We start from the raw sequence: 21,729 nt of genomic DNA on the forward strand, positions 1-21,729 counted from the left end.
TCTGCATCTTGTGGAAAATTTACTGTTTAACCTAAAAGCAATTAGACAGGACAGGTTTGCGGGAAAGGCCAATTCCTCCATTGCTAATGTCCCCACTGACATAATGAAGGCTGTACTTCCGAAGCATTCCAAGTATCCAAATTAGATTTAGTAATGGAATCTCATGAGCTGTGACCACTCAAGTGTACATATCAGAAATATAAGGCTTCCTATAAAACTGATTATCCTAGGTCTGGGCTATTATTACATGAAGGTATCGAATTGCTTTAAGACTGGATCATTTGCCCCAGGATGTGTGTCTGCCTAAGGGGTTGGTGCTGATAAATGACTCTGCAGTTACACTTGTCACCACTAGATGAAGCTCCTGCTACTTTTGCTCTCCTCTCAAGAGAATTTATTGTTTGGCTACCAGATGACAGTGATGTGGAATTTAAAATCCTTAACTGAAGTTATTCAAAGTTGTTTTGCTCTGAGGGTCAGGTGGCCAATCTATTTTGCTAATTTCAGTGAAATTTAGAAAGCTAAGTGTTAAAAATGCATAAAAATGGCCGTAAGATCATATTCCATGACTTCTCTAGTTGGTAACTGTTTAAAAATGTACACATGCATACCCATTGTCCCCTGCTCTGCACTGACTACTTCTGTAGGCAGTGTTGGCTCCAGGGCCATGTAAACAAGGGACAGTAGCAGAAAGAGAAAGCTTCTAGTTCCTCTCAAGGAAGAGCAACACATTTGCTCTTTGGTGATTACTGCCTTTAGTTGTCTAATCTTCATTGTTTTGCCACTGTCTTTGTCCATTGTTGTGGTTGTGGCAAGTGAAAGGGTAAATCCCAGTCCTTACTCTATCTTGACCAGAGTGGAAATTCTCACAGATTCTTCAGCTAAGTCTTTAAGTAGTGGGAAGCCAAGTGACACTGGATTGGTTTAATCAGTTAGAAGCATAAAAATTTCCCTTCAAATACGGTACTTAATGAGCTCTGAAAAATTTTTATTTATTTTGTAATCACTTTTCCTGTTTGAAAATATTTCATCAGACGAGATCAGGCATGTTCAGGGTGGTATGGCCGTAGACTGAAAATATTTCATCAGTTATGTGATCTTTAATTGGAAAAGTGACAGAAGCACCAGAAATTCTCATTGGGCTGTTAAATAATTATTTTAAATATAGTACAATTTCAAATGTCTAATGTTAGGTTTAATTAATATTCTGTTCTAGGTTAGCAGTATAAAATGTTTTATTGTGATGTTCTTCTATTTTCATTTTTAGTAAATGTTGTGGAAGTTACTAACTTAAAATCTGATATGCTATTTTAATCTTCTTTTGAAAATGAATGAGTTTAAAAGAAGCTACAGAATGCATTTTCTAGGTGAATCCCCACCCTCATATTTTTCACAGACCCTAGGTTTGTATTAGGAGAAACTTTCTTTTTTTCAATTAGAAGCCATATTGTGGACTCTGACACTATCCTATTTGAAAATGCACAGAGGCAGAGCAATAATTCTGTGAAGTACTTTCAGCAGATTTTTTTGAGATTCTGTTGAAAAGAAGTGGAAGGCCGAGAAGATGAAGTGGTTGTTAAAACTGTAAACTGGCTGACTATCCCGAGTGTTAATATCCAGCAGGGACAAAGGCCAAGCTGTGTCTTGTTAAGAGGAGAAATTCAACAGTAAAATGGGAGGAGATTCAGTAAGGTTTTGTTTGTCAGGAGGCTGTTTATCATTTCCTTTACCCTGAAATGTCACCACCTGCATCACTGATGCCATAGGCAGCGCTGGGAAGCAGTTTTTAAGTGTCTGAGGCCTGAAATGACGTCTAACCGGTTTTGTTTGCTAATTTGTCAGTTTACAGCACTGTAGAAGGAACCACTGTAAAACAGGCCTGGGGGGAGGCTGGGAATAGCTAAGATAACAGCAGAAAATAAGTAAAGATTTGATAATAATGGAGAAATGAGAATAACCTTTTCATAGTACTCACAAGGATTCAAAATATACAGCCACACAGTTTTATTTATTATCTCATTTTCCTCAAGGGCAGCACTTCATCAAACATGGTGTAACAACGGACGATTATTAATATAAAAGTAGCTGATGCATGTAAATAAGTTTAAAAGTTTATAAAACATTGCTGAACTGTTTCCACATATGTATCGTCTCAAATTCATTCTGAGATTGACAATAATCCTCTGAAATAATTAAGGAAAGAATCGTTGCTTCTTATTTGAAAATGAAGAAGTGACCTATTTTAAGGAGATCATTTTAATTCAACTTTCTTGATTATAGGTCCAGATTATAATAATAATGATGATAATAATAATAATAATATCTTGAACCTTGAATACTAAGATTTAAATCTGTTGAGAATACCCCAAGGGGACGGAAATATTTGTAATATATCTGAGAAAGATTGCCATTAAAAATTAGTAAAAGTCTATGAACATTTGCACAAACAAGTTAGTTTCAACTCTTTGGATATTATTTTTAACTCACTCGTTCTCACCTGTGTGTTCAGGGCCTCTGAGGTGCTCAACACTCTGAGAGGTGCTGGGAAGGGGTGGAGGCATTGCCCTTCCCTTTCAGCAGTTGATAATTTAAGGAAAAATATGAAGCACAAATATGTTAGCACAAAATAAGGGTCAGCAGAACTGACTAAACAAAGGCCTATAGTTAGGGACTAGAAAGGAAGCATGTGTCATTTCCAAGGTGGCTTTCTGGAGGTGACATTAGCCTTGTGGTAGGTTTATGCAGGAGACACGGAGAGAGATGTTACTGCATGTAGAGAGGCCACCTCGGAGAGGATGTGGAAATGCTGAGGAAGAAATGGAAATTTCCCTGATTAGCTTGGAGTATGGAGCAACCGTAGGGCAGTCTGAAAAGAGAAAAAGAAAGAACTAAAAATATTAAAAATGCCTTTGCCCATTCAGCTTGTATTTACTGTGGATCCCTTAAATGCTGGGCTCTCCTCTAGGCCCTGGGCCTTCAGTGGTGAGCAAAGCTGACGAACTCCTTGCCAGTGAGGAGCATCTGTTCCAGTGGGGAGTTAGATAAAACAAATAAAGACATACATAGTGTGTTTCCTGGAATTGATAAATACCAAAAAGAAAAAAAAAACCCAATGAGGCTACTGAGATAGGCACTGGGTGGTAGCTGGGGGGGATTTAGCGAGGAGCGCTGCTGCTTTAGATAGAGCCAGTAATGGAGATTCTCTGAGCGAGAGGTGGCTCAGAAGGAGGAAGTGAAAGAGTGAGACATGCAAATTCTCTAATCAACAAACATCCCAAAGCTGATTCTCTTATCAAGACAAAAAGTTAGAAACCCCTTTCATGAGAAATAGTCTTAAATAATAAGCTACAAAGTCATGTGGATTCTACTCAGATTTCTTTTCTAGGATTCTGTGGCTCGATACGATCATCCCATCTCTTCATTCTCCATCATCACTTCTCTTCCAAGGGGCAGGAGAGAGTTCTGAGAACTCACAGACACACAGACAGACACACACACGACGTGGCTGGGTCCTGGGGAGAGGAATGTTGCAGAACTACCACCAGCAGCTTCCCACACTTCCCCTACTCTTCCCCACCCTACGCAGAATTAAATTTCTAAGAATTGACGTCCTCTTCTTTGTCCTGTTTTCCCCATGCACCTGCTTCCCATCCACCCCTGGTGCTCCTTGGCTTCACAAAATGCCACTCTGAGTGACCTCACGGGGCCCGTGCCCCTGGCCTGAGGTGGAAGCTCCTTCCTCGTGACTCCTACTTTATCAAATCGCTCATCCAGGTTGAAATGATAAACTAGAAAAATAGAAATGGAATTAAAGCTCGAGAGTTAAATAGGGTCTGACTGTGGCAGCATCGGAACATTGGGCCAAAGCCCAGGCTGATTGTGAACTCAAATGCCGAGCAGGATGAAGCACGTAACGGCGTGTTTGAAAGGGGGTCTGTAAGAGCCAAGGCTGTTATATTTCACTCGACAATAACACACCTGTGGGTGCACTGCCCTTTCATGAACTGGAATCGACACAAAACAACTAGACAGAGCATGAGCGATTTCGTGCGGCTCATATGCCGCCAGGTGGCCACCCATGGTCTCTCCCTGGGGACCTGCCTCTCTGTGTAAACAGAGGAAAACCTCAGAAAGGCTTTTGAGGGGGAGGATGGCACGATCAAGCAGTAGGGGAAGGTATGGATCTCCTGGCATGGTACAAGTGGGCGGCAGGAGCAAGCCTTTGGGAAGGCAGCAAGGCTCGTCTGAAGGCCATTGTCAGGAGTAACAGGGACCAGGACTGTGTTAATGACTTTTAAAACTCGTCTGAAGGCCATTGTCAGGAGTAACAGGGACCAGGACTGTGTTAATGACTTTTAAAAGTCAGATAAAAAATTAAAAAGGGAAATTCAACAGGACTTGGTAATAAACTGGAGAGGGGAAGAAGCAAAATAATTATATGGTCCAATCATAGATCATGGAGGAAGGCTTGAAGCACCTGTTAAAGCAAAAGGCACCAACCGGGAGAAAGGAGACACTGTCTGAGTTGCTGGCAGCACATCCATGTAAAGGCCATCCATCAGGCTGCTGGAACTGCACCAGTGGGACCCTAGGAGAAAAGACTGGGAGAGAGAAGTGTGGGATGATGAGGATCAATAAGAAATATCTGCATTTAAACATATTCTCCAAGGGAAAGAAGGAAGAGGAAAAAGAGTAGAGGACAGAGGTGGAGGCCCATATTCAGGGTGGTAAAGAAGAGGCCCAACTCAACCTGGCAGATAAGGAAAAATGGAGAGGCAAGGGTGAAGCCCAATCCCTGAATGTCTAAGAGGTTATAGGCATGGAAAAGCTTAGGACAGTCTCCCCTGATGAAGGCCACAGGAGCTGACTATGAGGTCATTGGTAGGCTTGAAGTTACCTTTTCAAGAGGGGATGGGCAGAGGTCAGATTCCATAGCAATAAGGACGCAGCACAGGGATTCAAGATCATGTCTTAAAATAACTTGGCACTAACACGCACATGCACAAGCTAGTTCTGAAGGCTCTACGTGTGGGCATAGGAGATGGGGAAGATAAACGCAGCAGGAGCCCAGCCACAGAAAGGCTGGAGGCTACCCTGACTTGCTCCTTGTGGCTTTTGCTCTGAAGCCACTTTCTGTGTTTCAATTTCTTGTGCTTTCTGAACTGAAGTTTCTGTGCTAAGCCCCATTTATACCTACATGATAATGAACCAGCTAGTGCTACAATCAGGAAGTAGGCAAAGCTCTGAGTCCTATCAAATAGAAAGTGAAAGCAAAAATAAATTCCCCTTCATTCAAATCTGCAACAGCGTGGATTAAGGTAACACATTAACATTTCTCTTAAATTTGTCTTTAAATTAGAATTTTTCAGCAAGACTTGTAGCCAGAACTGAAAGTATGAAAGTGCTGTATTGAGGAGGTCTTATAATCGAGGGTGAGACTCAGGGGAAAGTGGGTGAATCTGGCACCACTGTGTTGGAAAGTGTGTGCTTAGCGATGGGACTTGCAACTGACTCACTCTCTTTTAGCCTTTCCGAAACGTTTGTTGCAACACTTGGGTCTCCCATCCCAGGGCGTTTTGTTCACTGTAATGCTACTGAAGGCACAGTGCAATACAGTGAGAAAGGCTGTAAGATCAAGGGCGAAAGAGCTGTATTTCTGCCTTCTGTGATTGTTAAACTTTTGTGTGATTTTAGAAAAGGCACTCTCTCTCAGTTTCTTTATCTGGACAGGTACTAACTAGCATTTAAAGTCCTCACCAGTTCTGAAGTTAAAGGCTATATAAGTAAATATCAAGGCCTTTCTCTCCACTCTTACCAAAAAATACATCTTTCACCCTGGCTGGTGTAGCTCAGTGGATTGAGTGTGGGCCTGCAAACCAGAGGGTTGAGGTTTGATTCCCAGTCAGGGCACATGCCTGGGTTGCAGGCCAGTTCCCAGCAGGGGACGCAAAAGAGGCCACCATACATTGATACTTCTCTCCCTCTCTCCTTCCCTTTCCCTCTAAAGATAAATAAATAAAAAATCTTTAAAAGAATATATCTTTCTTGGAGTGAGTCTGCTACAAGTTGGGGTAGATTTCTTAATTTAGGTCAGATAATTCAAGTTGTGGAAAACACAATAATAATTTAATATTTAACATTCATTACATGCTTCCTATATGCTAGTTGCTGTGCCGTGCCAAATTCTTCACATAAGTTATTTAATTTAATCCTCCCCGTTGTGAGGATGGTATGATTATTACATTATATTACAGGTGAGGAAAGTAATGTTCAAAACATCAGGAAATTGCCCCAGATCACACAGGTGAAAGTGGCAGAGCTAATACTAGAACCCAGGCACCCTGATTCCCAAATGTAGGTCCTGACAAATAAGCAATTTCACTTTTAAAGTCATCAGAAATTTAATAGAATAGGCCAATTTTGGTTTTATGTATCAGAGATTTCTGGAACATTAAGCTTTGGTATCCATAATTTAATACTAGTCTAAAAATAATTTAGCCATTATTTTATTATTTTTTGTCTTTGTTCTTTTAACAATACTGGTTAATCTGCATTAATATTGTAAATTGGAAAATTGAAGTGATTGTTTAGATAATTACTTCTAATGAACTTGTTAATGATAAAGAAGAGAAAAGGAATGGAACACATTCATGAATTTAAGCTGGAACAGGTGGGAGTCAGAACTGACTCACCTATATTAACTATATCGTCCTAATTTTAGATGTGTGGTAGCTTTACCCTTCCAATAAGAATAAACCATCTAGTTCTATTTACAGAGGCAGGGAATTCAGTTTAATTTGTGTTTTCTCAGGTAGCCTAAGATGAAGAGGACCAAAACTATTTTTAAAATAGTCAGAATATTATAAAGCCACATTTTATTTCCATAGTTTTTGATATATTGGAAATAATCTGAGTGTAAACATCTAGCTTGACCTACATCCTTTATACCAATAGCCATAGAATAAAGCCATTTAGATGTGTTATTTATTGAAAGAAGTAAAGTTCAGTGCCATTAGTAATAATATCTGGTACCCAAAGAATATATTCTTTGTGACTTAGGAAGGCAAAATAGAGACATCTGTGCAACTCACTTTCAGGTCTCCAGGATGCTCTGAATGATGTGGCCAACGGTTAGAAACATTCAGCATGCAATGCAGTTACACAGCTGCCTTCTGCTCATTGCACAGAATTGCAGAGGGGATTCGTTCCATGTAATTTTAAGAGTCCTTTCATTTGAGATCTAAAAAAATTTGTATTTGTAGTACCAGATGAGAGCTCAGTTTCTACTTTATGTTGTAGATATTTGTCCTAATTCTGACAGAGAGCAGGCCTTCCTCATTCACATATATTCTTTTATTTTTAAGGTCTTATTTATGAATGTAAATCTTTTTCTTCATGCTAAATTTTTTTTCTTCTAGATTAAATCAACTTATTAAAACATTGTTCAGATCCTGAGCAACATGAATGGAGCCAACATAGTGCTCTGAAGATCTATGAGATTTAGCCCGGAGAGTGACTTGACTTCCAGAGAATAGATTTAGTGTTCATTCTTCTGCAATGGCTAATTTACACAGAAAACTAATATTTAAAAGTTTCACAGGATTTTATTACGCAGCCATCATCCTACACAAAATATGCTTTTGTTCTCAGTTCTCAGTGCCATCTAGTGATCAGTTCAATAAGGATACCGGGGCTTTCCCAGTAGCCACCAATGGGGAACCATTTCCTTGGCGTGAGCCAAGGCTCCCCAGCAGGGTCATCCCCGTCCACTATGAGCTTTCTGTCCATCCAAATCTTACCTCCTTGGACTTCACTGCATCTGAGCAGATTGAAGTCTTAGTGAGAGATGCCACGCAATTTATCATCTTACACAGCAAAGATCTTGAAATCATGAATGTCACCCTTCATTCAGAGGAAGATTTGAGATACAAGAAACCAGGGGAAAAGCTGAATGTTTTGAGTTATCCTGCTCACCAACAAATTGCTCTGCTGGTTCCAGAGACACTTAAGGCTGACCTAAGATACTATGTGGCTATTGACTTTCAGGCCAAGTTAGCTGATGGTTTTGAAGGGTTTTATAAAAGCACATACAGAACTTCGGGTGGTGAAACAAGGTAAGACATTACTCCAGATGTTTACAGTCTCTTGTGATACTTTCCTTATGTGTTGCATCCCTTCACCAGAAGCATGCTTCAGTGATCATTTATGAAAAGCCCAATACACTGTGGGAAACTAGGAAGAAAGAGAAGCTTTATCATTTCTTACAGAAATTGCAGTAAAGCTGGGAAGAAAGAACGATGAGGCAAAAACAGATAGAAGAATAACTGGGAGTAGAGGCCAGTGTGACTGTGATAAGACAGATGTGTTTATGTGCTACAGGAAAGGATGGTCAGTACCATCCTTTGAGCTTTCAAAGGAGGTGAGCCTTGATCTGGGACCAGAAGGGAATGTAAGTGGGATGTGGATAGAGAAAGAGGAAATAAAAGTATGCAGATCGCCCAGGAAACAGCATGACTCAAATCCAGGAGGCAGGGGCAAGTCTGTTGGGAGAACTGAGAAATACTGTTTATTCAGTTAGCTCATGTTTATTGGGTGCATGTCTCATGCCTGGCACTGTTCTAGACTCTGAATGAATAGTGGTGAGATGTGGACAAGGTAAATGATGAGTGTTATGAAGGAAATAAAACAAGGTGCTATAGTAGAGAATGACTGCAGCTGGGGTTTGGGTCTAATTTAGCTGAGTGGTCAGGGAAGTCCTTGTCAAGGAGGTGCATGGAGACCTGACCATTTTTTAAAAGGACACAATCATGAGGATGTATTAGGACAAAGTGTTCCCAGAAAAGAGAGCACCAAGTGCAAAATCTGTAAATTGGGACTGATTGAGAAAAGGCCTGTGTGGCTTAAAGGGCATGAGCAAGAGAGAGAAGCAGAGTTGAGAGGGGTCAGATCACGCTAGTAAGGAGTAGGTTTTTACTTCAGTGCAATGGGAAGTCATTAGAGGGTTCTGATCTGATCTGTGCTCATAGAGATTGGGTGTATGTTGAGGGTTCATTATAGAGAGGAAAAAGTTGAGTAAGAAGAGTAATCATTTTGGAAGATATTGTAGTAGTTCAGGCAAGAAATGGTGGATTGGGGCCAGGCTAGTGGTGGAGCCTTATGGAATAAATGATTAAACTTGGCATTGCTTTTGGAAGGTAAAACAGACATGTTGGTTTACAGACATATTGGTTAGGTGAGGTAGGAGAAAGAGAGGATCATTTGGTTGTTCAGAGCTGGGGTCCATCTATGGACCAGGGAAGGAGCCTTGGTTCGGTGCTCTACCACTTTTTACCAGTTGTGTTCAATTGCCAGTTAGAGAAGCCCCAATACAGTGGCTCAACACATAGGGGCTTAATTTTCACTTGAGAAAAGAAGCCCATGAGTAGGGCAGTTCAGGCTTGTGCTAGTGCTTTTCGCTGTTATCCAGGACCCAGACTTCTATCTTTCTGCTCAGCCACCCTTGGCATATATGACTTTTTTTCTAATACAAGATGATATTTTCACATCAAGGCTTCAAGTTCACATTCCAGCCAGGAAGAAAGGGAACAAGGAGGGAGAGAAGAAGGCAAAAAGAAACATTCCAGCTGAGTCTGACTCCTTTTTGCAAAGCTTTCCCACCCATTGACTTCAACTAGGTCGTGAGTCATGTGCCTACCAAGTTACAAGGGAGTGTAAGGCTACATTGCCTTCCTGAACAAAATCTGGATTCTGTTCAAACTGAAGAAGAGGAATAGACGTTAGTAGACAACCATTAGCAGCATCTTCTACATACCTCCTCTTTCCTTCCCCACCTTAGGTACTCCCTGCCTCTGGGGGCTCCTACACCCACCCCACGGCCCCAAGGGAAAGGACAGACTTTCCCCTGGCCCATCTCTTTCCCCCTTCTCCTTGGGGAGGCTTCCTGTATCCACAGTACTGGATACAAAACCTCTCAAATTCTTTTCACTAAAGCCTCATGTGCCCTGTGATGGCTTTTCTTAATTTTTTTTTCAAGTTACAAAGGCTCTACCCCCCAAAAAACTTTTTAGGAATATCATTTTGGAAGACATGGGAAAAGTTTTTGGAGTAAGAGCCAGAGGACTTCCAGCATGCCTCCCATAGTTAGCTACAGGCTATTTCTGACTTGTTATGATTTTCCTGATAGCTTTTCTTTTCCAGTCTGAATTCAAGGATTTCAGGCATTATCAAATGAGTTGATATAGAGATTTGTCTGCCGGTTAGTCTGAAGACTGGAGCTGCTTTGCCAATTAGCAGAGGGAGCTGGAAGTACCTAGGGCCTTAGGTCCCCCGTGGAGATCCTTAGCCAATTATGGTACAGAAATATGAAAGCTCAGCTCCTTGCCTATGGTAGGGGGAAACTTGAAGGTGGAACTTAAATTCCAGAGCTCCTGGGAATCAGGCAGAAGCTGGAACCTGGCCTAGCTTCTTCCTCTTCCCCGTTCTGCTTCCCTCGTTCCCTTTTCTCCCAGCAGCAGGTTCTTAATAAATCAGTATCTGCCTCTTGGGAACACATCCTGAGACCCGACCCACAATTATTCCTATGTCTGATTGAGATCCCTACAGGTTTAGAGATGATACTGACCTACTAGTTTCCTAGTCAGTGTTGACCTCAAATTGACTAGGCATGACTGTCTCAGCCAATTACTAGCTAAAGACCATTGTCTGCTAGGAGAATGAAGGATATTGCATAAGTAGCGTGCCTAGCATGTGCATTATTCATGACTGGCAGCTACAAAACTAAAATTTATCCTTGTTTATTTCGAAAAAGGAAGCCTGGATTCTCTAAGATTATAGTTTGAGAAATCAAGTATGTCACCTCCAGGAATGGCAAGCTGTGTTTTGAAGGTACCAATTCATTACTTTCTTGGTTTCACTTATGTATCCTGCCTGGGGTGATTCTTTCCCCAGGACAATTGCAGTAACAGATTTTGAGCCAACTGAGGCACGCATGGCTTTCCCTTGCTTCGATGAACCATTGTTCAAAGCCAACTTTTCAATCAAGATAAGAAGAGAGAGAAGACACGTCGCACTATCCAACATGCCAAAGGTATTGCCGCTTTCAAAAATTGCGGGGAATTGTTCTCAAGTTTATCCTTTGTCTTTGCTGTGTTGCTTTTTAGAATATTTCCCTTGTTTTTAAGACTTTACCCATTAATTTGTGTTATGCTGTATATTATTTAATAACCCCGATCCTTCTAGATTTTAACATCATTTTGTCCGGGGCCTTGTTATATCAGAAACTTAAAAAAAAAAACAAAACGAAATGATTTACAGTTTCTTTGTGTTCATATGGCAACATTGTTCTTTTAGATCAATGTTACTGGGCCAGAGATGAAGTTCAGAATCATGTAGGACCCTACTTTTCTAACCGTAATGACCACATGAATCATCTGAGGATCTTGTTAAAATTCAGATCCTGACTCAGTCGGTCTTGGGGTGAGGCCCCCAATTCTGTCACTTTAACAAGCCCCTGGAAGCCACTGCTGCTGGCCCAGGGCCCACACGGGACACCTGAGGATCTAGAGACCCTGCCTGGGCCCCAGCCCAAATGGTCTCACCTAGTCTTCTGTTCTGGAACTTAGGAATCCTTGTTCATTTTTTTAAGTCCCATAGGTAGCTCTTAAAAATTTTTATGAAAATTATATCGTGGCTATACACTTTTTTAATGGAAAGAGACCTTTGAACACTTTTACTTGGCTTGTATTTGTACTCCAATGCAGAGACTCCGAAAGACAGGGTGGACCCTGAACTTGGTCTGATAGTTCCTTTACACTAATGCTTCACTTGCCATCTGTGTCATTGAACACCACGTAGAACGTTTCCTCACCACTGTGTGGGAAGTGGGACAGAGTCGAGGCTCTCCCGGCAGTGCCGCAGGGGGAGAGCAGCGCAGAGAGCAGCGCAGAGAGCAGCTGAGTCATCCAAGCCCGTGAGCAGCCCCGCCCCCTTTGCTGTCCATCCTGAACGGTGACTGGCTTCCCTGGGCAAAGGAGAGAAAGGAGTTGATAAGCTAGACGCTGAATTTCTCAGATTCCTGTTTAATGTTGGAAAAGATAGATTTGCTCTGAAATAGTGGCAGAGCAGATCAAGGGAAACAGTGACAACAGTCCATTTACCACACATCGTATAGTTTTTCCCAGGCTGTAAATGCAGCAACTTAATTAGCCCTGTCATTGTCTCGTAAACATGATCTGGTACCTTAAATGCCAATCTACTCTGCACAGCGTAGTTCTGTTTCTTGCCTCGCTGCTTTTTATTAATAGAATTTTTCATATGAATAATCATGGAGGCTAAAGTAAAAATATAGTTCATTAAGCCTTTTAATTAGAGTGTGATGCAGATATAAGTTACACATTGTTATATTAGAGTTTAAATTTTCTATTTTTAGAAACCTCCAGTAACTTCTATTATTTGAGAAAAATAAGTGAACACTTTGAAAATGTTTTACACAATTCTTGAATCTTTTCACTGCCTCAGTTGACTTGGCCAGTTCTCTGGATCATGCTGTTTTCAGCAAATATTGGCTTAACATTCTGCTTCTCATTTATGCATCCAAGAAAAAAAAAGGAGAACTGAAGTAATGCTACAATCATACTCTCTGGATAATATTAATTACAGCATTTAGGATGTATTATGTAGGGACTAGTGGAAAGCAGCAACACATACTCAGTTCTCAATTTGTTTAGTTAAGAATACAAGATTTAGGAGAAATGAGGTGGTCCGCTTAGCACTGGTGGAGACAGCAAATCTTTGGGGCATTTCTGTGTGCCCTTCACTCTTTAAAGGAACACACACCTGCTGGCGACACTTGCTATGCAAATAGAGTACTGCCAGTATTGAGAAAAGAGCTAAATCCTCCTCTAGCAACAAATCTCAGAGCTTACATCGCCATCCTGGATGGACTTACACAGACACCCCTCACGTTTCCACTTGAGGCCATGTTCGTGTACGTGGATCACTCCAGGTTCCTGAACAAAACTCGGCCTCCATGGACTGCACCGTCACCTGGGTTCAAAAATCAGAGGGAATGCCCTTCTGTATCCCAAACATCTTTGCCACCAGCTGTCTAGTGTCAAAGACTCTCACTTTCCCCATGGTACCACAGTCTTGCCTCCTCCTCCCCTCACCCCTCCACACATGGGACTAAATGGTTGGGCGCTGAGTTCGGTCAGAAGACTACAATCTTTGTCTTCTCCCTGGTCCCCACCATAACTGTTCCTTCTAGTAGGAGTATGTACTCATAGAACTCTTGTTGAATCAGACAAGAGACATCATTGTTGAGCAAAACTAATTTGCCCTGTATAAACTGCTTTCTTAGAGTATTTGATCCATGTCTTCTGCTTTATTGGACTTAGGAATTGAATTTGTTGATAGAAATCTGTAGAACTAAATTCTGCAGAATAGCAGAAACATTTGTCATTGAAGTAGGCTAGGCAGTTTATGGTAATATTTCCAGCTATTTTCTCTTGCCAAAACAAACTGCGATCTTAACCAAACACATAAAACATGCTCAATAAGCCCTGGTTAGTGCTGCCACAAGCCTGGCACCTTGAAAAGGGGGGTAGAGGGTGGAGGGGAGGAGAGCAAACTAGCTCGAGAGTTATTACCAATTTGAAGAAAGTAGTGTTTTCAGATTACTGAATCTGATCCACTCGGTATTTAGGAATATTGTACCGTATTGGAGATCATCTTTGGGACAAGCTCTCCAGAGCAAATAAAGATAGAATGCAGTAATTATTCAGTGAATTTGACAGCTGCAGCTGAGGAGTCTGTAGGCCTAAAACTTTTGCTTCATCAGTGCATAGGAAGAAGCTTAAATTACTAATGACCTCCTTGGCCTGACTCCTTTCACTGTGAAATCAATAAGGCAAAGATAAAAATAAGATGATGACTAAAGCTGTCACACAGCGAGTGTCACACAGCAAGTGACACAGCAAGTGAGAGAATGAGCAATGTCTTTGGAGTCACACGGTCACCTCCACATTTTAGTCTTGCTGTGGAACTTGCCGTGTGATCTTGGGCCGTCAGTTAACATTTCTGAGGCTCTGTTTCTTTACCTGTGAAATAACACCTACCTCACACAATAATGCAAAGCATCCAGCACAGTTTTGTCTCCCTTTCTCTCTGCAACAGAGATTGATTTATTGTATAACAAAGGGAAGGGGGCCATTCTTTCAGATTTTTCCTTAAAAGTGCGGAACTTAAATTAATGTCAGTTTGGAGGTTACTGCGTTTCAAGAAAGTGGAAGCATCTAAGATGTTTTTATGCTTTCAAGCAACAAAATAAGATTGACATACACTTTGGGGTTCCAAAAATGGTGCATTGTGGCCAGCGGTAAGAAAAATAAAGGGAAGCGAAGCCACAGAATATGATGAGAGGCCTCTGATCTCCTATAAGGGCATCAGGTGTCCTTCAGCGTGTCCTTCTGAGTGTCGGGCTCTCCTCGGCCTTACCTGGCTTCCGTCACAGGCACTGCTGTAAACGACTCCAGTTGTCAAACACTGATTCTTTTCCTTCCTGCAGGTTAAGACAATTGAACTTGAAGGGGGCCTATTGGAAGATCATTTTGAAACGACTGTAAAAATGAGTACATACCTGGTAGCCTACATAGTGTGTGATTTCCAGTCTGTGAGTGGGACAACCTCATCAGGGGTCAAGGTGAGATTGAGAGCCAATTTAATATCGAGCACAAAATAGGGCAATGAGCTTTTATTTTCTTAAGCTTGTCTTTGGTTATTATCAAAATATCGTGCTTATTTTACAAACTACATATAGATAAGAAATAAAATAAATTACTCATAATCCCAATACCAGAATATAATTTTTGATAATATTAGTGTATACCTTCTAACTGTTTTCTATTTGTATGTCAGTAGTTGAGAATATATAGAGTAACAGTATAGATACACGCTATTGACAAAATAATATATGACTGTGTTAACTCAATGTTCAGCATTATATGTGATAAAAATTGAATGCAATGAAACATTTTTTGTAATACTACATTAGTAATTGCTTAGTACTACACGGCATAGAAATACCCTAAGGATTTTGTAATCAGCACCTATTTCAGGACATTCACATTGTTTCCGATTTTTTTCCTCAACAAAAAGAGGTCTTCATAATTTTTAGAGTTTTCATTATGTGCGAAAATTTACAATACCCAATAATTATTTCAAAAAGTTTTGAAAACATCAGTAGAGACATTAAAAATAAGAAAGAACTCCTTTTCCTGAGAAACCAAATGATTGACTTAAAAGCGTATTCAGCCCTGGCTGGTATAGCTCAGTGGACTGAGCACGGGCCTGTGAGGCAAAGGGTTGCTGGTTCAATTCCCAGTCAGGGCACATGCCTGGGTTGCAGACCAGGTCCCCAGTAGGGGACACATGAGAGGCAACCACACATTGATGTTTCTCTCCCACTCTTTCTCTTTACTGTCCCCTCTCTCTAAAAGTAAATAAATAAGTAAAACTATTTTAAAAAGTGTATTCAAGGAACCATAAAATAATGATTATGAAAATAGCTATAAAATGGCCATTGCAATTTATATACACATTACACCAACATGTATGTGGATATATACATATCATGGCATCTCTGCACACAGGTCTGGATGTGCATAGCTATTGGTATGTGAGAAATCAGACACAAGTTTACTTCAGAGGACAGGCTGCTGTCTGCTTCCTTGGATTCATATCCCGGGTCCACAGTATCCCACGTGGAGGACTTGAAGCAAGTTACTTAGTGTTCATGAAGATAACAGCTATTTTGTAATGCTGTTGAGAAGATTTAGATTTGGGCAAAAACTTTAAAAGCAGTGCCTGGTAATCCATCAAAACATGGGGGCCGTTAACATAGCCTTCCTATAAAAGTCCTGAAGAACTTCAGTTAACTCAGAGCATGAAAGCAGATAATGAAATGAAAGTAGCACTGTACTTGAAAACCAAGAAATTAAAGCCCAACTTTATTTTTTCTGCTTGATTACTTTAAGGAGAGTCGATGAACATATTAGGACATTTTTTTTTTTTTGTTTAGAGTAGACTAGACCAGGAAGGGAACAGGGGAGGCTGTATCCAATAAGTTCTCGAAGGTTTTCCCACTTCATGAAGCTGTGTTTTATTTGAATTGTGCTAGTAGTCACAGTTTTGGAAGGGTGGTTCTCAAGTGTACATAATGCTGATGAGCTCAAGTGGACTCTCGTGATTTAATAGAGTAATATATTGTAGGTTGAAATTCACAACACCTCGTAGGGATGTCCAACCTTTTGGCATCTCTGGGCCACACATTAAATGCATTATGACATGTAATGACAAAAAAAATCTCATCATGTTTGAAGTAAATTTACAGTTTTGTCTTGGGCCGCATTCATAACCATCCTGAGCTGCATGTGGCCCATGGGCCCCAGGTTGGACACCCCTACTAGGGAATAGATTGTAACAGAAGATAGAGGGTTTTTTATAATTTTCATGAGTGGCTTCTGCTTTAAAACTTTACAGAATGTCTTATCTTTTATTGACAACATGCTTTAGTAGTATCTCAGTAATTCCTTAAAAAATGCAGTCTGCCTTTTTTGGGGTGAGGGTTGTTAGGAATGGTATGGTGCCAAGGAACCCTTATTCAAAGACCAATTTTTCTGATCAACATTTCGCAGGTGTCTGTCTATGCATCCCCAGAGAAATGGAATCAAACCCTTTACGCTTTGGAAGCATCATTGAAGCTGCTCGATTTTTATGAAAATTACTTTGATATCAACTATCCACTCTCAAAACTGGGTAGGGACAAAGTCTAAGTCATTGTCTTTATTTTTGCTTGTATGATTTGCTTTAATTTGTTTTCTTTTATATATGATTTAAATGGGCACTGAAAAGGTTCACTTAGCCCAGGAAGCAGTAATTTGAACTTCAGAGATAATCCTTGAGTGTAGAAAATGAGGTATTTATGAGAAGCCCAAGTAGTGTGGGTCATTTTTATTTATTTATTGGATTTAACATTAAAATAGCTGCATTGCATATTAGGATTAATTGGATGACTTTTCTGGAGCACATTTTTTTCTATACCATATTTGTACAAGACTAGCAATGTTTTGTAAAAGCTGCCAAAGTTCATGTAAGCAGCTGAAAATTGTCCCTTCATCTGTTATCTGTAGTGCAATTGAGATTGAGAAACAAGAAAGACTGTGGCAAAGATTTTTATAAGATTTGAAGAAAATAGATCATTTGAATTTGGTAATAGATCTTTATATTTAAGAAAACACATAGTCTATCTTGGTTTTAATTTTCTATCTTAAAAATAAAGCTTGTAATTTTTATAATATTGCAGAAAATATAAAAACTGTGACTTAATTTTATAACTTTATTTGGGTTATTTTTTAAGAGTTTCCAACAGTGACAAAACCTTTATTTTCCTTTGGGACATTAGGAAATACTCACCATATTTTTCTTGCCCTTTCCCCCCAACCCCCATGCAATTTTTTTTGCAGGAGATACAACGAAACTTTAAAAGATATAAAGAGCTTATTCCTATAGTTCCTGAGTGTCACTGTATTATTAGAATGCTGGTTCTATATACTCCTTAGCACAGATATACTAAATTCAGTTTACTCACAGTCCACTGCTATCCTGGTTCTATATACTCCTTAGCACAGATATACTAAATTCAGTTTACCCACAGTCCACTGCTATCCTGGTTCTATATACTCCTTAGCACAGATATACTAAATTCAGTTTACCCACAGTCCACTGCTATCCTCTATGTCAAAGGTCAAGGAAAGGTCAGACAACAGCCACCAACAAACCTTGAGGAATATATGAAATGTATTTTAAAAGTAACTGAAAATAAGGATGCAGTTTAAGAAAATATAGAGCAAATAGGTGTCTCTAATGGCTTTGAGAAATCAACTAACAGAAAATCATCAGTGCAACTTAGAAAAGGAGTTATTCCCACATTGAAGTGCTAATGAATACTAATCTTTATTAGTGACAATTTAGTTTTTTGTTATAAGTATTTGATTTTATACATTGGAATTAACCAGTACTAATTCCAGACAATGCAATTATAAGCCAAGTAGCATGGTTCATTACAAACTTAAAAAAGTCACCTTCTTTTTTAGCCAAAGAGTATTTCTTCCAAAATGACCTGACAGAATAAAAAAATCAAGATTAAATATTAGCAAGAAATTTTAATTTTCTAACCTACATGAAGGCATTGGCAAAGGATGTACAAACACACACACATACACAGATACAAGTTAACATACATTATACCTGAGTTGCTTAAAGATGATTAAGTTTCACCACCCTGCCCAAGACTTAGTTAAGAGGTAGAGGAAACATCAATGTCGAAAGGAAATTGAAGTAAAAAAGAATTGATGCTCACAGCTTTTCTCCTCTATGCCCTAAAGGACATTTGCTCATTAGAGGCCATAGTGCCTGAAATATTATTTACAATATTGACTATAGAGATTGACTAAAAGATGTTCTACTGAAATCAAAATCTTTTAACTTTCTATTTTTGTAGAAATGAGTTTATTATATGTTTTGATGAATCTCAAACACATTAAAATTATTCAACACCTTTTATTTTCAAAGTTTTCAGTATACTAAATAAATTATTTTCTTAGTATTAATGCACCCATTGTATTTTCAGAGTCTAGCACTTTTTGGAAAAAAATGGCTAAATGTCAATAGGTCACATCAGCTACAACCAAAACTGTATTGATAGAATATGTTCTACTTGACATGGGTACTGATTATTTTTAGTGCAACTACAGGACACCGTGGCAACTGTAAGATATTCTCGATGTTTTTAGAACATCTGCTAAATGTGCTACAAGGATCATAATGTGTTTGAGGAAGAAGCAAATCCCACTTCCGGTGTGGAAGACATAATGATCAAGTGTGCTTGTTCTTATGTTTTAGATCTAATTGCCATTCCTGACTTTGGATCTGGAGCCATGGAAAATTGGGGCCTCATCACATATAGAGAGACGTCACTGCTCTTTGATCCCAAGACTTCTTCTGCTTCCGATAAACTGTGGGTCACCAGAGTCATAGCCCATGAACTAGCACACCAGGTACTTGGTACCCATGACACTGTCTTAGTCTCAGTCCAAAAGAGCGTTATACTGAACACCACCAATATTCCTGAAACAACATAAAATTATTATACAGGGTCCAGCAAAAATAACGCCTGTTTTTATTACCAAACTTTTATCATAAAATCATAAGCATGTGATCCTATAAGAAAACAACATTTTACTCAAGCATACCACATGACATTTTAGGTGAAATGTTCAAATTAAAACTATAAATTATTACACCAACATTATTACCATATCAACCACACTCAAAGCAGGCATTACTTCCACCAGACCCTGTATATCACTTTACCTCTAGAAGGGACCTAACAAGTTACCAAACCAAACACTGTATGTCATGTAGCAGAAGGCTCCAGCTCTAAACTATGGGACTCATACAGGTATTTTATCATAAGAGAACCGGTCACTATATTCTCTAAAACCCTCCAAGGTAAAGTCTTCAAATGTATTTTAGTAAAGAAGGGTGAGAACTATGCAGATATATAAAACACAGAATTGGAAACCCTACAAAAAGAGATTTCTATTACATATATTTCTTCTTGTACCTCGTAGTACTATGATACTCAAATATAGGGCAAGATCAATCTCCCTTTGGTGGAACCTATGACTATATGGCCACAACGAAGCACCTCAAGTCTAAGTACTCACAGGCTGCTGACCCTGGACATGTTCGTTACCTAACTCTCTAAAGATCAGTGTCCTCATCTTTATAACTAAATTCATAATAGCCCCTGCTTCTAGAAACTGTTGTGAGGTTTATAGATTAGTACCTGTTCCTGTCATACGGTAGACACTCAATAAGTGTTAGTTGTTACTGATGGCCTCTGCTACCATTGCTTGCAGAGTGAAATTTCCAAGGCCCACCTGTCAACTCTGCCTTACATACAGATATGAAACTATAAAACTAGCATTATATATATCAAAGATTATTTCTACTGTATTTCATTTCTGAAAATCCCCGTGACACAGTGAATTATTAAGGGCCCTAGAAATTCTCTTTCACCATGTAAGTAAATAGCATGCCAATGTAGAACTTGGTAACGTCTCTTATTTTTAAGTTTTAACTTGATCTTTTATTATCAACATAATAACAAGTCTTGTGTTTGTTTTTTTAAGCAGTGAAGTAAGTACCTGATTGCTGAGGAGTCATGTTCAGCACTGTACTATAAGAACATGTGGGCAGCTTTCTCTGATCTAGGATCTCCCCACTGGCCCATCTTAGGGATTTTGGTTATTAGTCACTGAAAGCTCTAAAGCACGTAATTACTCTAGGGATTCCTAATCTTTCTACCCAGTGCTTGTAGGGAAATGGTTGGTGAGCTCTACCTCCAAAGCTCCAGGCTCCTTCTGAGTCTTCCTTTAATAGCTTCTATTTTGTGAGGGGCTGAAGCAGCAGGTTGCATCAGAATTTTTGCCTTGACTGTTTTGTCTCCATAGGACCATGTCACTCCTCTGTGTAAAACCCTGGCAAAGACTCCCAATGCCAACTGGGTGAGTCAGGGGTCCGTAGAATGTTACACAAACCCCCCATGACACAGCCCCTCTCCCGCTGTGCAGCCTCATCTCTTCCAGGCACTCTAAGCTTTACCCATCCCAGACCACTCCCATTTCCCAAACATGCCAGGTTGTGTTGCTCCTCTATGCTTTTGCTTCTACTGATCTGCCTGGAGCACACACCGTTCCCAACATAACTGAAAACCCACTTGCAAGACCCAGGAAATGTGTCATTTCCTAACTAATCAACATGCTTTCTGAGGAGAAGTGATTCTTTCCTCCCGGAATCCTCTGTCCCTTGTTGAGATATTGATCATGGCACCAGTAACACTTTACTGCATTTATGTCTACCTGTGGACCTCCATCATCTGTAGCGAGGCAGAGGCTGTATTATATACACTTGCATATCTAACACGTGGCATGGTGCCAGGAACGTAGGTTCTCAATAGATACACACGGAACGAATGAATAAACGGACCACTCTTGCTAACTGGAAAAGTGATCAGAATCAGCTCAACTTCTGTTTCTCATGTTCATTGTTTGTCATATTGAGGAAACAACTCTTGTCCGTTTTCACAGATGCCCTTGGGAAGATTGGTGCCCACTTGCAAAATGATCTGAGGGTCATCAAAAAAGGAGTAGACTCAAATATTTTCTAAAAGCTACAGATGCAGCTGTTCTGCTCTTCTCTTATAAACTTTAACAAGGCTCTCTCTCTTCTGAATCTTAAAATCTTTTAAAGTTTCCCATCCTTCTGGAGATTGCAATCCTAAAATAGATTAACTAGATGCAGTTTATTGGGCATATTGGGCATAAATAAATAATGTATAAAAGTACATGAAAAAGTAGTAATATTTAAAACTGGTATTACAGATCAAATATAGATAAATTTCTATTTAGATTATCTTTATTCATCCGTTTTATTTTATGTAGATATAGTTGAAACCTCAGACTTTCATTCACTTTAGTGGCCAAATTAATCCCTGGAAGTGTCAAGGCAGAGATTAACAACAAAATTTGCTCATCAGTAATATTATGTAACAGTCTGAAAGTCCTAAATGAATTCTTGTGCTTCTCTTAAGTACCTGCTACTGACTAT

At 39.7% G+C, this 21,729-nt stretch overlaps 1 protein-coding gene across 1 annotated transcript in view; it reads left to right on the forward strand.

The window, feature by feature from the left end:
* Positions 1 to 5,258: 5,258 nt before the first annotated feature.
* Positions 5,259 to 21,729, forward strand: part of ERAP2 (endoplasmic reticulum aminopeptidase 2) — a 38,761-nt gene continuing 22,290 nt past the window's right edge. The window contains exons 1-6 of the mRNA XM_037032271.1: positions 5,259 to 5,318; positions 7,419 to 8,114; positions 10,948 to 11,086; positions 14,564 to 14,698; positions 16,692 to 16,812; positions 18,958 to 19,112. Coding sequence (XP_036888166.1) covers positions 7,558 to 8,114; positions 10,948 to 11,086; positions 14,564 to 14,698; positions 16,692 to 16,812; positions 18,958 to 19,112 — 1,107 coding nt within the window. The 5' untranslated portion in view covers positions 5,259 to 5,318; positions 7,419 to 7,557. The remainder of the gene's footprint in view (positions 5,319 to 7,418; positions 8,115 to 10,947; positions 11,087 to 14,563; positions 14,699 to 16,691; positions 16,813 to 18,957; positions 19,113 to 21,729) is intronic.

This window comes from Sturnira hondurensis, unplaced genomic scaffold, assembly GCF_014824575.4.
Source record: "Sturnira hondurensis isolate 20B ecotype Veracruz unplaced genomic scaffold, ASM1482457v3 Scaffold0021354, whole genome shotgun sequence".
In the NCBI taxonomy this organism is placed as follows: Eukaryota; Metazoa; Chordata; class Mammalia; order Chiroptera; family Phyllostomidae; genus Sturnira; species Sturnira hondurensis.